Source organism: Pagrus major, chromosome 7, assembly GCF_040436345.1.
Source record: "Pagrus major chromosome 7, Pma_NU_1.0".
In the NCBI taxonomy this organism is placed as follows: Eukaryota; Metazoa; Chordata; class Actinopteri; order Spariformes; family Sparidae; genus Pagrus; species Pagrus major.
Window position 1 is genome coordinate 11905457 of NC_133221.1, and position 16585 is coordinate 11922041.

General features: G+C 40.1%; 1 protein-coding gene across 1 annotated transcript in view; it reads right to left on the bottom strand.

The window, feature by feature from the left end:
• Positions 1 to 16585, bottom strand: part of LOC140999364 (uncharacterized) — a 51266-nt gene that overhangs the window by 18823 nt on the left and 15858 nt on the right. Inside the window, exons 17-27 of the mRNA XM_073469718.1 lie at positions 15032 to 15502; positions 14778 to 14923; positions 14565 to 14645; positions 14404 to 14482; positions 13991 to 14230; positions 12571 to 12747; positions 9051 to 9113; positions 7782 to 8931; positions 7408 to 7672; positions 6958 to 7233; positions 6603 to 6783 (exon numbers count right to left, since the gene is read on the bottom strand). Coding sequence (XP_073325819.1) covers positions 6603 to 6783; positions 6958 to 7233; positions 7408 to 7672; positions 7782 to 8931; positions 9051 to 9113; positions 12571 to 12747; positions 13991 to 14230; positions 14404 to 14482; positions 14565 to 14645; positions 14778 to 14923; positions 15032 to 15502 — 3129 coding nt within the window. The remainder of the gene's footprint in view (positions 1 to 6602; positions 6784 to 6957; positions 7234 to 7407; positions 7673 to 7781; positions 8932 to 9050; positions 9114 to 12570; positions 12748 to 13990; positions 14231 to 14403; positions 14483 to 14564; positions 14646 to 14777; positions 14924 to 15031; positions 15503 to 16585) is intronic.

Genomic DNA, 16585 nt, shown 5'->3' on the forward strand with positions numbered 1-16585 from the left:
ACGAAAGCAACTATTCAATACCTTTAATAAATGAGTTGAAAGGCTATCATCTGTGGTTTTGAAGTGTTGTTTGCCTGGGGAACGCATAGAAATAAAAGTATGTAAAACTGCCAAAGTATTTCTTCAGCACTGTCGTTCTTGAAATCATTAATGTTAATAAATTGTGTTGCTTCACTCCCCATGGAGCGTTATGGAGCAGAGTGTGTTCAAATGGCTGTTCTGGATGAATAAGTAGTCAGATAAATACAAATAAATAAAGTTTTGAAAAGATTTTTTTTGAAAGGAGTGAGAAATATGTATTGTGAGCCCCCCAGTTAGCATCTCCCACTCGGTTTCTTGTGTCCATCACAAATGTTAGGCAAAAGCGGCGTCCCTGTGACTCAGAGGTTAAAGGCCAACTGCAACACAGTTCAGGTGAGGATAGGGACCTTTGTTGCGCCTTCTGCAATAAAGCCACAAAAATGCCTCCAAAAATACCAAAGAATAAAAAAACTAGACAACACTTTTGTAACACTATAACAACACAATAACACTACAACAAGGTCGTGTCATAGATCCTGTATGTTTACGGTTCTCTGTTGTGTATTTGGAGTCCTTTTAGGTTTCTGTTTCCAAAAGAAACTTGGCAAATTCTTACAAACATGCTGCAAAATTTTAATCTGTATGTCACTGAAACCTTCAGGGCCTGACGACTTGCCTCACTTGCCCTACTGACACTCCTGAGCACAGTCTGCGGGTACTGCTTAGTCACTGAACTTGATGTGTATAATGCCTCACAGTCTACTTCATGTAGAGTGAACAGCTTCCAAACAATACAGAAAGTGTTTGTTGAAAACCATTAAGATCAAAATGTATTTTTCTCAAGGATTCAGTTTTAGATTTACTTAGTCCATTGTTTATCTGCCTGTGGGGTGTGATGAGCTTTCATCTTTTCCTTTTGCAAAATATTTTTACAAGCTACATTTTGTAGAAACATGCCAGAGAAATTAAATCTTTTTACTCCTGAGTGTTTCACCAAAATGACACTTGCATCTTGAACTTCTTTGTATCTCAAACCTGTGACAGATTTGTTTTTTCATAATTTCAAACTAAGAGCATTAAGGGCATTTTTATTTTTTTTATAAAAAGGTTCTATGACAATAAACTACAAGTTCTGGTTTCCTGATATATTTTACACACAGGAACAAAGCACAAATGGGGAATGCTGCTCTTCCAACATGATGAACATGAATGACTTTATATTACGGTTGGATGTTTGTAATTCATGACATTCTCAAGGAGGATGATACACTAAATTATAGTCAGCTACATCCTTTTAATATGCAGCTGCTTAGAAAAAAATTCAAAACACTGTCCCTGTCTTTCGTATTAAAGCTTGGACAACAGAGTCTTGCTTATCCACAGTATTTGTTCAATTTGCTACAGTCATTTTTGTACTTTCCCTCCTAACAGTGAAAGTCAAAAGACCCAACTGGGGAAACTTGACGGTAAACTGTCTGGTCATCTCTAAAGGAAACTTCACTCCAGACTGTCGGTGTAAGAGACCCACGAGTCTATAAAGTTTATGACAAAGATTGAAACTATCTGGAGATGTAGGAAAACCCATTTCATTTCAGCCATGAAATACCAGCATGCTGATCAAAACCCACCATGACTTTTCATCATATTTAGCTCATCTTCTTTTACCAAGCTGGAAGTTTTTGTATTCTGAGGTTACGCTTGCTTTCTTTTGTTGGATAGATTATTTCAGGTTATTTTTTGGCAAGGTGCTAAAGTCACTTTAAACATCAAAATTTATGAACTTTGTAATGAACGGTGATGTGGGAAAAATGTTTTGTATGCAATACTGACATAAAAGAAACACTTTTGTGAAGTATAGCTATTGGTTGTTTTTCACAGGGAGCCGTCCGTTATCTTAAGATCCGACCAGCAATACGGTGAGACACCAATACTTTGATTCACACTGACGATCACAGGGACTACTTTGAGGTCAGGCAGGAGCGATATCTACTCATCATCTTCAAAAAGCCGTAATTTAAGCTCTGATAAAGGCCACACTTAGTTTCCTGAGTTCCATGATGCCATGTGATGCAGAGATGAAATTGTGCAGCAAATCATCCCGTGCTGTAACACCACCGTTCTTCAGGAGAGCACCTCTGTTCACCAGGCCACACCTGCCCTGAGGACTGCTGGTTGGCAGAGGCTGTTTCAGCCTGCATCATCTCCTGACCACAACCCAACTGTAAACCTGTGAGACGCCCTGCAATGCAACAGCTGGAGACGTGACCTCTGCCTGACAGGAGCAAGAAGCTCAGTCAGGACATCCCCAGAAGTGTAGCAGTACCTCACAGCTGCACATCAAGTGGCTGTCTCCATGAGGCATCAAACAGAGGTGGCTGCAACAGGTGATCACCAAGGGTTCTGCTGGACTACTGGACAACTAGTGTAAATGGAGTTAACATTTAAGAACATGTAGTAGTTTTCCTATTATTGTTTGTATGTATTTGTTTATGGTTTCTTTTTGTGCCGTCAGTATATATTTTGAGACTTAAAGTTAACACCGAACAACTTGACATCATGATCAACAACCCTGATTCCAAAAAAGATGGAACGCTGTGTAAAACGTAAATAAAAACAGAATGCAATCATTTTTCAAACAAACTGTGTTTACCGTCAACGGTTTTATGGTTTTTAAGTGTCCCCTGAGCCCATGTAGCGATACCCTTTATACAATCATGTGTTTGCCCCGCCCCTGCTAGTTTACGATAGTATCCCCAATCATAATACTATCAGCTGTTTCTTTTCTTTTGTTGGCCCTGTCCCAACTTGTTGCTGGCATCAAACTAATAAGCATATATTTACAAAAATCCCTGAAGTTCAAGAGGTAAAACCATGAAATGTATTGTGTTTGTACTGTTTTCAATCAAGTAGTCAAAGAAGATTAGTAAATTATCACACTGTTTTATACAGCGCCCCAAATTTTATTGGAATTAAGGGTGTTTAGTCCAACTGAAATGGCTGTGAACACACCATCCCTCTCAATATTAAAAGTCTCAAAGTCTAAAGGGTATATCCAAATAAAATCAAAGAAATTATTTTCTAACTTAGCCCTACTGAAGAGAAATACATGTTTTTATGTAGCAAGGTCATCATCTTCTGCCACCACCACAATACAAAGTGGCGAGTCACATCATATAAGTCAATCAATCATTTCATTGGAACTACTTACTCTATAGAGAGAAGTTCTAAAAAAAACTATTTACAGCAAGGTGTGTCGATTAATCATGAAACTGAAAACTGTCTGTTGTGTTTTGTATTTTGCGATTCATCCACATTGTATTTGCGTAGCAGCAGAAAGATTTCAAGGGCAATTTGCTGATTAATTAATAATAAATAATTAGCTGATTGAAGCGTATCAATGTGACCTTTTAGTGACTTTGCAAGAATCACAAAGCATAAGAAATTGTGTATTTAAAATGATTGTGTTGTCTTGTTTTTGTGGGGCAGCAGGGTTCCTATATAATTTATCTCCGAACAGTAAAGCTTTACTTTTACTTACTTTTACCAGCCTTCCACAAAATTTGAAAGACGTTTTGTAAACATGGCAGGTTTTTATGTTTAAGTTTTAAGCTTTCAGACTAAAATGAACAATTAAGAAAAGTGGCTACTGCTGTGAATGTCTTTAAATCTAAACTTATTACTAATGCAGAAATCTTTGTCTTATAGTATGCTGGCGTATTGACAGTTGTGGTTCACTTCTGGCATTTGGTTCTGCTCGCAATGAATGACTATAACAAAGAAAGCAGACCAATATCTGCTGTATGGACAACTCCAATTCCAAATAAGTTTGGGCGCTGTGTAAAATGTAAATATAACAGAATGTAATCATTTGCAAAGTCAGTTAAGATGATACAGTGAAATGCTGTCTTGTACGGTTTCAAATTCATTATATGTCACAAATTATCCCATTCTGTTTAATCATACACAGCGTCCCATTTTTTTGGGAATCAGGGTTGTACCTTTATATTGTACACTTTTGTCTGTGTATTTGTGAATGTAAGATGAAATCTGAAATTTCACACTAATCATAAAGGTTGGGGAAAAAGGGGGATAGAAGCTGACTGGGTCAGTGCTCAAAGTAAACCACAGAAATGATTAGTATCAGAAAACAGATGTTGTTTTCTGCTGTCTGTGTTTGTAAAAATATAAAAAGACAGGTTTATAAATACTGTATAAATGCTTATGCGAGTGTGAAAATAAAAACATTACGGGAAGGGGGTTGTATAAATACCATTATTTTGTCCCTGTTAGCAGAACTAAAGGTGACTTGATATTACCCAAGTAGAGTTATTTTAACACTATACACTCCGTTACTCAAAATATGCCTATCCTTCAACCCTAGAGTTTGTATGCATGTGTGGTGAACCGTAAGCCTTCATCATTTCCAGTGGGGTGGAGTCTTTTCTCAGAGGCACAGAAGGATGGAGCATTATTCTGATGGGCGCCAGCAGACACTTTGAAGTCATCTTCATGGAAATGTGACCACAAGTCTCCCATTCACTGTTCGGTGAACTCCAGGTGGAACCTCATTCCAGCATTAGCACTGATGAATCCTCTAGTCCCCTCTGTGTCTCTGCAGCAGCAAGAAGTCAACTCCTCCTCTGTACCAGTCCTGCCCAGTCCCTATTCATTCAGAATCCTATCCAAGCTAACATTGCTGTGTCTGTGCAACAAGGGTGTGTCTTTGTATGTTGAGTGTTGATGGATAAGGCACTACAAGCTGCAGCATCAAGAAACTTGATGTAGATGCATGGAAAATTGTTTGATCTTGGTACAGGGAATGGGAAAGTTGTAAAATGTTGTGCTGTATGTTATGAGGTGCAGTTCATGGATCAATTGCAGCAATTTCTTCCATTTACTTTATAATCGTTTTATGCAATTGCCCAAAAAAAAAAAAAAAAAAACAGATCTTGCCTGTTGGAGACAAAGACCACTAATGACTGCCGTCTGTAGGAAGAAAACCGCTGGTGCTTGAGCATCGGGGTCCTCTTTTAGAAGACAAACCACTTTGAGAAAACCATCAGATTGAAGAGGTGTTGTGCCTTGCTAACATTATGGCAATACAACATCATTCAGCAGGCTTCACAAAACCAACGTATTCAGTGGTACTGAGGATTTGAGGAAGGTCTGATATGGGGGAATCTCAGTTTGATGCCTGTGAGCATGACATGCTGAGTGCTGTTGCTGTGATTATAACTGTCTAATGTACCAGCTGTAGGGCAGCTATAGCAAGTTGACTGACTCTCAGAACTTTTCTTGTTTAATTGAATCACTGTAAATACTATTCTAGTTGTAAAATGGTAAAGGTCATTTAACAATCTTATTTAGTCCGTGGTTGATTGTCTGACTTTTCCTGACAAAATGATTTCAATTGAAATATTTAGAAAGTAACAGCTGCACTAGGATATGTGCACTCCATTTCAATAGATACAAACATAGACCTCCTTCAGGCACGGAGTATAAAGTCTTTAACGGAATAAAGTGTGCAAATCGTAGTGTGTATAATATGTGGGATGTAAGAAAATGGAGTGCGCAGATCCTAGTGCACAAGAAGCTTCGTCTTTGTATCTACCAATCTCACTCCAACACATGGCAAAGCCCTTTAGCCAGATATGCAGTATGCAATTGGAATACATTAAAAAAAATCCCTGAGGCAAATTATAATCTACAATTATCTAGTTTTCAAACAGTAGTCTGACAAAAACATATCACTTGTCTTTAAATGTCTACACATCTGCAATGGGAGTTAAGGAGTTCAAACTTTTTGGAGTATTGGATTTTAAAAAGTTATTTCAATTGATTTTTGAAGAATATGATGAAGAGTAGAGTTACAGAGTTTAATATTTAAAATTATGAGCAATGTTGTGTATTTGTTCTTCCTGTTGGCTCTGAGCTGAAAATGTGAAAAGATACTGTGTGCTGTATGAGCACTGCACACCCTAAACCTTGTCTGTGAAGTATGTTTCATCCTCTCAAAAGGCCAGCAAAACGTGTTTCCAGTATAAGAGAGAAAAGTGTTGAAGCTCCTTCATCTTGTGTTCCATCACTCAGTGACTGTGACGTTGTGCAGCGCACATGTATATTCTTCAATGAGAACCTTTTGACTTTGTAAGAGGCCTTTGCAAGGTCAGAAAAATGAACATGGGAGCAGTGTTTCGATACACTGATACCAAGCGCGGTAAAGCACCCCTACAACCCGGCACCACCCCACGGTTCATGTGTGATGTAGTTTCCAGTTAAGAGACTGCTTGAAAGGAGTGTGTCTAATTGAATACCAGAATCCTGAGTAGTCAAGACTATTTCAGCACACTTTGGACACTTAGAATCCACAAAAACTATAAAAGTGAGCATACTTACCCCTGCTACTTATCAGTCATCCCAGATAGATGCGTTGAAGTGTGTGCATGCTTGTGTATGATTGTGTAACGTAGCGCCATGATTCAAAAAGGAAAGAACCTCTGTAATGCCTAAAGAGGCACATCGTGCATGGAGTGTAAACTGCTGTATGATCTGAATGTGTATGAGTAGCGAATGATACATACACGCTGTGTAAAACTTAGATGATCGTATGGAAGTGGCCTCAGCTTCTGTGAGACTGGGGTCGCAGACTAAGGGAGATGCTGCCTCCTTCTGCCCTCCATCCTCTTCCTTCATCTCCACTTCTTCACCTCCCTCCTCAGCTTTGCCTGCTAATCTCTTAGACAGTCTACCCAGCTTTTGACCCTGTGACGAAAACATTTCAAAAATAAAAGATACTTCAGACTAGATTTTACACTGTCGTTTCAAATTAAAGCAGACACAAAATGTTAAAAAGCTCAACACGAAAATATACTAACTACACATTTCAAATGTATATCTCTTCTAAACATTCTTTGTCTCCATGTTGAAATTACTTACCTTTGTAGCGGTTCTGGTGGTGGCAGCTTTTCTCTGTGGCCGTCCTTTGGACTTGGGCTCCTTAGGGCCAGACAGAGTCTTCATAGTGAAGGCAGCATGCTGAAGGATGCAGTCAGTGCCACAGTAAACAGAGTCCTGTAGGGCTTGTTTGGAGCACCCGGGCCCGATGCACAGGGGAAGAGACCCATCCGTCGCCATCTTTGCTTCAGGTGCAGGCTCTGGTCTCACCACAGGGGCCTCTTTCTCCTCTTCCTTCTCCACCACAACTACAGTCTCCTGAAACCAGAGTCTTATCTTAGACCCAAAGACAAGACTTCCATCATGCAAATCAACCAATGACTAATGATTCAAATGAACAGATTTACCGACACACAGGACAGACGGCAGAGTTTGAAAGCTATATATATTTTGTTGTAACTAAGGGAAGGGCAATCCAAATGCAATTCTAACCTTGAGGGCTTGCTGCTCCTCATGCCCCTCCCCTTCGTCACCAGAAGGACTTTGTGTCAAACATTCGGGAAAGCTAAGCTCAGGCTCCGGCTGAGGTTGAGGCTGAGGGTGAGGCTCAGCTTGGACTTGGCTCTGCTTTTTTACGGTGCAGGGGGGGCAGATGTACTCATGCCCTCTATGCTCCATTATACGGCCCTGTGACGCACTGATACCAACACAGCTGCCATGGAACCACTCGTGGCAACTGTCACAGCAGATCATGAACCTAAAAGCAGTGAACAAAGAGCAGTTATCAAGAAGTGAAATTAACAGATGGCTGAGGGTTTCAAACCTCGGAAGCCCAAGAGATCTTGTTACCAGAAATGAGTGTGTACCTTTCATTGTGTTTCTGTCGACAGATGCAGTACACAGCATTGGAGTCATAACCCTTACGGCCTGATATGCTCGAGTGCTCTCCTACATTCATATCTCCTTTCTTCTCCTCCTCTGGTGCATCATCATACTGGCCAGGGATTACATCAGCAGTACGGTCTAAATCAGAGTCTAGAATTATGCAGTCTGAGCTTGATCGCTGAGCAGGGCTAAGACTTAGATCAGAGTGAGCAGGTGATATGTCTGTTTCAGCAAAGCTGTGTTGATCATTTACTTTATCTTCCTCTTGCAGCTGCTGTTCAGATGGATTAACAAGTATCACATCATCATCATTGTCTTCATCATCTACAATGCTTACCTGAAGCTCCACTGCCCTGCCCCTACCTCTGCCCCTTCCTCTACCTCTTCCCCTACCTCTTCCTCTGCCTCTGCCCCTTCCTCTGGCCCTTCCTCTTCCACCTTTCCCCCCTCTAGCTTTCATTTCTACCTGCCTGCCTTCATGTGCAAGCTGCTCCTTAATCTGTATAAGAGTCATTTCATCACTGTCCTCATCTTGATCAGAGATCAACACCACATTATCCATTTCCCCTCCTGCCACATTGTCAGGAGCAACAGACTGGGAAATCTCCATGTCATCAGCAGGCTCCATATTATCAGGCACCTCAGTTTCATCTGCAGCCTGTGGAGGGGGGGACTCAACGGCATCAGTGGCTTCCAAAATGTCAGGGACTGTCAGTGCATCTGACATTTCCATTGACAAGCCCTCCCCGCCGCCGAGCAAGGAGAAGGCAGTGTGGAAGGCAGACCCAAAATCTTGCCATAAGCTCGGGTCAAGGCTCCCTCCTGCTTCTGAAGCTGGCTTGCTCTCCTCTGATACAGGCGAGGATGGGGCAGACCACTCAAGGTCATCTAGAACACTCCTAGCTGAGTGAGTAGCTTTCTGGGTGTCGCAGGTTTCTGGAGTGGCCTGGGGTGTGTGAATGCTACGACGACCTCTGGTTTTGCGTACAGGTGCAGAACTGTGAGCGAGCTCTCCGACTTCATCCAAGAACTCCCTTCTAGCAATGGTTGTCCGCCTGAAGCCCCAGGACTTCTTAACCTCAGACAGGGACGGCCTAGCAATCGACCCATCTGAAGGATTCTGCTGTTCCTCTATAGAAAGACAGGAACAAACATTAATTACAAAAACACAAAATCTCTTTCACGTTCTCTTAAAGCAGCAGTCTGTCCATTTAAGCATCTCATAGACGACAGTTATATATCCGTTTTACCTGAATTATCATCAGTGATGTTATTTTCCATTGGGTCCATTGTGACATCCATAGGTAACAAGGCTGTCAAAACACAGACGATATAATTTGTTAGTACACAAGCTTAAAAGAAAGTTAACTTTGCGACAATTTGGACATGGGCTAAATGCAAAAAACACAGGTACCTGCCAGAGCCCAGCCTTCAGGATGTTTTAAGTGTCATTCCACTTGTCTCTGCACCTGGGTAAATACAGCAAAGCATCCACGTTAGAATATTAGACAATAATAAGCCACAAACTCAACAGTTTAACTCAATTACAAATATTATCTGCTGTGGGAGATGCCAGTCGTGGCCATCCATTCCACATTGAAAGGTTAATATAAAAAACTCATAGCTCTACTACATGTCCAAATGCAGTCATTTATCAGTTCATTAAGGCCACTGACCCAAAACTTAAGCGGCCGAATAGAACGGCCATTAAATATATCATACCTTAATAAAAGACAGAATGTTCAGTTTTTAAACTGTTTTAAAGAGGTTATATTTTCACCCGTGTCCATTTGTTTGTTTGTTGGTTGGTTTGTCAGCAGGATTACACAAAGACTACAGAACGGATTTCCACAAATCTTGGATGAAGGATCGGTCTTGGCCCAGAATAGCCCCCATTAACTTTTGGTGCGGATCCAGAAAAAGGGGTGGATCCAAGAAGTTTTCTCATCGTCTATAACACAGGATAGGCCCTTGTACTTGACATTTGTAGGGAATAACACATGGATCTTGATGAAAAAAAAAAATTCAAGCTTATTTAGATCTGGTGAGGTTAAATTATGAGTGGTGTCAGATTTGAAAGTGATACAGGGCTATCGAGTTTGATGTGAGATTAGGCTTGATTGAATTAAAGGGGACTGTGGGCCTTGGCGGTAGTATGCACTCTAGTGAGTGCTATTATAGTATTAAGGCATGTTTATCATATTCAACAGCACCACAAACAGTTTCAGCAAATACTTCATATTTTAACCTTCATGGCAGAAGGATTAATTGCAGAGCTGTAGAATTGGACCATGTTCACTGAGGCTACTGAGTAACTGAATGCTTCTTTAAATCCATAGGATCTATAGGACTTGTCTCAGATTCAATCAACTTGGAGCATTACCTTAAAACTTAAAACTATTCAAACATATAATATGAAGGTCTGATTCCTTATAACTGCCAACACTGTATGTTTAATAAGATCATTAGAGTAAATGAATGTAAGGACAGCTGACCACATGTTTACACTGGTGTTACTGTGGGTTTAACAAATAGCTACTGTGTATTTTAACGGCACCTGAGGGAAGACTTGATTAAATAAGCTCTTCGTTTTAAATCCAATTATTTACGATATCTCATGTTAATAGGCTGCTGTATTAAGGCCTAAAGACAGGACCGTTATTTCAGACAGAAATCAGTCTGATGCAGATGTTATAGTTATGCAAAGAGCCGGGAGTGATAGGTAGGGAGGCAGTCTTATTACAATGTCCCTGTACTCTAAATTTAGCTAACACACTGGAAGACACTAGAGACGAAACAACAACCCATGCTAGTTTCACTACCTGACTTCAGTCGGGTGTAAAGGCGCAAAAACAAAATGTATTTGCACTGCAACAGCCGTCACAGTGAATATACAGTAAACGGAGTTACGTTAGAGGAGTCCTTTTTTCTTGACGACCTACATTGTTCTTTGCAGCTAATTAAGCTAACCGCTAGTTGCTATGCTAACGTTACCTGGTAATAAACGCAACACGCAGCGCAGCTAACTGTCTCCAACGGTGCCGACACAACATTTAAATTAGTACGCGGGGAAACCGACACCGTGAGGAAAACTGAAACCATACCTTGCATGCAAATATTTTAGTTTCCAGTTAATAAAGGATTCGTTCAGTTTGCTAAGTGGCACAGCCTTCCATTTTCTCTGCCTTGCTGTTACGTAACCTCGCGAGAATTACTGACCGGCGCGATTCAACGTGGTTTCCTGCTCAGTTCATCGAGATCAGGATCAGGCCACAGAAGATCTTTGGATCAGGGCCGACTTTAGAAAAAAGTCAGACTTTTACATTACTCATGTCTGAGCTGGAAAGCTCAAATGGGTTAAAACAATGCACTGCTTGTTTTTTTTGTATCGGCTTTGTTAATTAGCTTTCACAATTGAAAAAGAAACAATATCTATAGGAAAACAATGCAGTTTTTAAATCTCAGAAGTGCGTTGTCAGTTTAATTCCCATAAATAACCACTGCTTAAACAGTCTCGGTGAGACTTTTTAATAAAATAAGAGTATTTTTGCGCTTAAAGACGGACATATCTAATGAATGGGTTAAGATTGAGGTTATTAAAAGGGCCACATCTGGCCCATGGGCCACTAGTTGAATAGGTTTGATCCAGGTCCTCAGTTTATGAGTGATCATCATCTGATTGGTGGCCATTTCCACAGAAAGAGGTCTGACAGACACCATAAATGAATCAAGGTGTACTAAGTTGATCAGAGCATTTTTATTTTTTCTTCAGGAGTCCATTTATTGTATGTACAATATGTAAACACAAACGAGACACAAGCTCAAAACAGACATGCTCACAGGAAATATCCAGCCAAAATGCAGTTTCTATTAATGCCTAACCAGTTCTTATACAAAGTCCGATCAGGATATACCTCAGCTTTGGATAACCGGTTTAACAGAGATTTGCTCAGAGCTGACATTCATGTGAAGTAATTTATTTTCAAATAACTTTGTTTAGACACATAGAAATGTGATTTCATTAAACATACTATAAAAACATATAACACTATAAATATCGTTCAGGTATTTTCTTACAAAAACTTTGTACATTTAAAATTTTTTAGTTCTTTTTAATAAATCAGATATTTTTTTTAATGTAGGTCTATACAATGTGGAACGACAATACAAAACTGGTATGAGCCAAAAATGCCACATGAAGGACATAGTTGAAAACATGTTTAAACTCGTATTACTCAAAATACCTCAGTTGACATGAAGCGAGCATTGTATAAAACAAAGATGAAACTTGCATAACTCAAAATACCTCTGATGGCAACATGATAAATGAGTATAAACTGTTGATGGCTGTTTATCGTTTTTGTCTCATAATATGGATAGCAGTCAACAAAATAAAACAGCAATGAAGTACTTTGGAGCAGCATTCAAAGTGTTAATGTAGCAAATATTCTGTGTTGATACAATCTTGTTCAGACTTGAAACAAAGTGGTAACAGAGCTATAACGAACTACAATATGAAAACATACAGACTCACATTTTATTTCTCAAGACAGACTACTTTCACATGGTGAACCCACCGAAACACAGACTTGTGGAAACCGTGAGAGATGAGAGACGAGCGAGAGAAAATGTCCACCAAGCAGATGCACATATGGGAATGGAAAAATCAAAGTGATTTGTCAAAAATGTGCAGGCCTTCAAGCTTGAAGTTTGACGAGACAAACCCTGCAGCCTTGCAAAAACAGCGAGAGTATCTGTAGTGTAGCAGTTAGGTCACAGTGACGCCAGCACTGTCCTTGCTCTTGTCCATATACGTGGGAGAGTTGTTTTTATCTGATATGGATCCTGCTGCTGAGGGAAGGGTCTGATTGGCAGGAGAGTGGCCTGATGATTTCACTGTAGGGTCTGAGTTGGGCTCGGCTTCTGGCTCCTGCTGCGATGCTGTGGCTAAAAGGAAACGCAAAATTAGAACATGGACACTTCATATCTTTTTGTGTTTGCAGTATTCGTTACCTCACAGGATGGGTAAACAGCAAGATCAATAAAACACAACGATAAGGTTACCTACTTGTCACACTATAGTTTATCCATTGGTTTAAAACATTAAGTGGGCCTATGAAGTAGTGTTGTCACGATACTGGAATTTCTTCGATACAATACCTTAAAAAATAACACTGAGGGCACGCATTTTTTTAATTTTGAATAAGAGATCAATAGAAGCAAGGCTTGTGTACTCTGTTAAGCACGACAGCCTTTAAGATAAAGTGGGAGGAGGCGGGTCTATGTGGACACGGTGGCGTGTGTTGACTCACTTTCGAAACAAGAGAGCGAGAAAGCACAGCTGGAAAAATGAGTGCTGAAACAGTTTCAATTATTATTATATTTGTGGAGAAGGAACTGCCTTAGAATTTCAGTACAAATATCTAAAAAATAAATAAATAAATTTGTCCATTTCACAACAATGGGTAACATCTGAAAAGAATGAGTTTCACATCAGACTTGTGTGAGAGTGCAGCTTTCCTAGAAATTTAAGATAGAAGTTACAATTATGTCTTTTCGTATTATACACGAGAAAAAACCTAGTCACTAGAGTCCAATTACTTTATGCTTGTATATAAATCTAGTTAACATCAGGATTCGGTGAATATTTTTCTACAGTACACGGCAATTAATTTGTCAGCAGAACAGTTATCTTGAATGAATTAATGCAACTTTATGCCAGGTGTCACATGTTTTGTTTAATATTGAAATTAAAAAATTCTAAGTCAATGCTTACACATTTAATGACTACTTTAGACTAGTCTTCCACATTTATTTTTACTGCTTCACTATAATTGTTATAAGACAACAAACTGTCCTTCGTGTCAAATAACATCTCAGTATTGAGGTCACAGCACTTTAGGAGTAAGTACTGGGTGCCTTGTTTATAACAGGAAACAGTAGCACAAACACTGAACTGGAGAGGCATTCACACTGAGAAAAGTGCCTTTATTCTTCCTATAAATTCACTTTTAATGATGAAATACATGAGCATATTATTCTATTACTATTATTATAGTATCTTTGTTAGAGAACATTAATCCAGGTGCCAAACCATCGTGTGTCAGGTTTGTGCATTACAGCGTCCAACATGTAAGTCAGTGTAATCTACATATTGGACACACTAGTGCAACACGAATGATTATTTTACCTGACTGTGTGCAGGACTTCATGTGTTCTGGCCAGTGGGCTTGCTGGCAGGGGTAGTCACAGTAACTTGTATTCCAGCAGCAGTAGAAGATGGCTTCTTTCCTGCAGTTGGCGCACCACTGTTTCTTTTTGGTCTCGTCCACTGCCTGCTGCTTTTCAGACTCTGTCTGCTTTTTCACCTCAGCCACCAACCGTTCTCTTTCCTGCTCCAGACTCTGCCTCATCTCTGCCATTGTCAGTTCTGCATTTAAGTGAGACAAAATAAAACTAACTTGAAACTGATACCATGTGTGAAAAGAAGAAAGAAGAAACGAGAAACATCTGTATTTATTAAATATTCATAAAGAGACTGGTTCAGTACGACATCAACTCTCAGGAGGTGTGGGGACACATTCTTGGAAGCAGGAAACTTACCAAGATTGTGCTTCATCTCTGACAACTCTTGTTGATGCAGCCACTGGAGCTTTTCAATCTCTATCCTTAACCGTCGAATCTGTGGCAAAAACACAAAGAGTTTAAAACTCGGCAAGTATTATGACACACTAAAAAGCATCATTCTATACGCCAGAATTTACCTCTGCAATTGTGTTTCCTGATGTGCTTTTGGAGAGGTCATTGTAGATTTCAGTCATTGTCCCTTTTATTGTATCCATGATCTGCAAAAAAGAGAATTTAGTGCACTGTTTTAACGACTTTTATCCTGAAAAAAACAAAAACGAAGTCAATTCAGGAGTAATTGAAATTATATAAAGTTAAACTGCTCGAAACAGATGAGGATAGCAGCTTACTTTGTTTGTGTACTTGGCTATATCTGCAGCCACGTCTGCTGAGACTGTGGGGATCTGCACGTCTCCTGACACGAAAGAAGAGGAGCTTCCAGATGTAACAGCAGTGGTTGATGAGGAGGTACTCTGAGGTGGATCTTTTTGTTGCACTGCAGGAGATGAGGGTGGGAAAAGGAAATTTAGGCATCTTTTAATATAAGTGTGTTCTGTTACGTGAAGTTTGATGTTGAGGTGAATGATTAAGCTTGTGTATTTACCCTTGGCTGCTTGTCTGGTCTGATAGCGGGTACTTGAGTTCTGTTGTTGTGACTGCAGCTGCTGTGGGCTGCGTGTCTGCCCCGGACTCTGGGCCTGTGTCTGCACTGCTGACTGCTCTCCATGCTGCTGCTGCCTCTGCACCTTCTGCATGTGCCACTTCTGAGAAGACGTCTGGAATTTGGTTGGATTCCAAACAACTGCCCGCTGCACTGCCTGAGCTGTCTCTTTAGGCAGTAGGGGGCGCTGTTTCTTTACACCTGCAGGTGCTGGAGATGCTGCAGAGACTGAGGTGGAGGCAGGAGAGGAAGCACTGGTGGATCCGCTGCTGGCTGTGGTGGCACTGGCCTGACCAGAAGCTGCAGTGGAAACGAGGTTGAGGGCTGCTGTGATGGCGGGTTGCAAAGAGTCTTTCAGGTTAGATGCGGCTTCCCGTGACGGCGCAGCTGCTGCAGCAGATGAAGGCACTTTACCTAAGAAGAAAGAAAATAATATTGCTCCTTCAGAGTGGCACTCCAGGTTAAACTTGAAGCCATTTTTAAAAGAGTTTACTGGAACAGGAACAGGATTTTTTTAGAACAATTACAAACTTAGTTGAAGGGGAACTCCACCAGTGTTACACATCAAAATCTAGTTACAGTGATGAAAATCAGGGGGCATTGAGTTAGAAGGAAATTAGTTTTCCAGACATCTGTAGACAAAACAACAGATTTGTGTGTTCCAAAAGTCTGATCCAGCAACTGCACAGGTTCTTCCTAGACATAGATTTCCTAGAAATCACTGTCAAAAGTAAAGTTACATAGAAAGTAAAAGGTAAAAGTTGAAAATTGTTCACTTCTAAAGACAGTTTGTATTCAAATCCACAGATATTGTTTGGAGACGCCACTGCAGTAACAGGGATTTGTCTACCTTGGGTACTTCTCCGGATTTGTGTACAGCCTGCTCCTCATCTTTACTTGAGGAGTTAAAACAAAAACTTGCATTTGATTTATTCTAAAACAATAGTTTTAATATTATGTGTGTGGTGTACTCGAGAAGAATTGTATGTCATGTTTCAATTTTGCTGAATTTTGAAGCTCACACTGGCCTGCACTTCTCTGTATGTGTGTTCAAACACTTAAACATAAGAATTATTTCCTCCCTGTCCTTCTGAGACACAAGTCATGATAATAACAGGAGAATACATACACAGTATACCACATGGCCTCACTTTCCAACTCAATACTTTCTAATGTTTTTTACCTCTGTATTGATTTATTCAAAGTGACAACAAGGAACATTCAGTTTTTGTTAATTCTAGCAGCCCATTTTGAAAAAAGCGCACAAAAGCGACACCAGCGCCTGCTGTCAAAAAGATCTTTGCTAGCGCTTGCCAGGAATTAATAATAACTATATAAAAATAGCAGTCTTTTCGCTGATGGTCTCATTTGCTGTTACAGGTCATTTATAATCATCAGATGAATCACCAGACTGTTTCATAAACACGTATAAGTTCCTCTTAGTCACTAAGGCTTTCATGAGGTATAAAAGGCCTTTCAAAGTGTACAGCGATCACT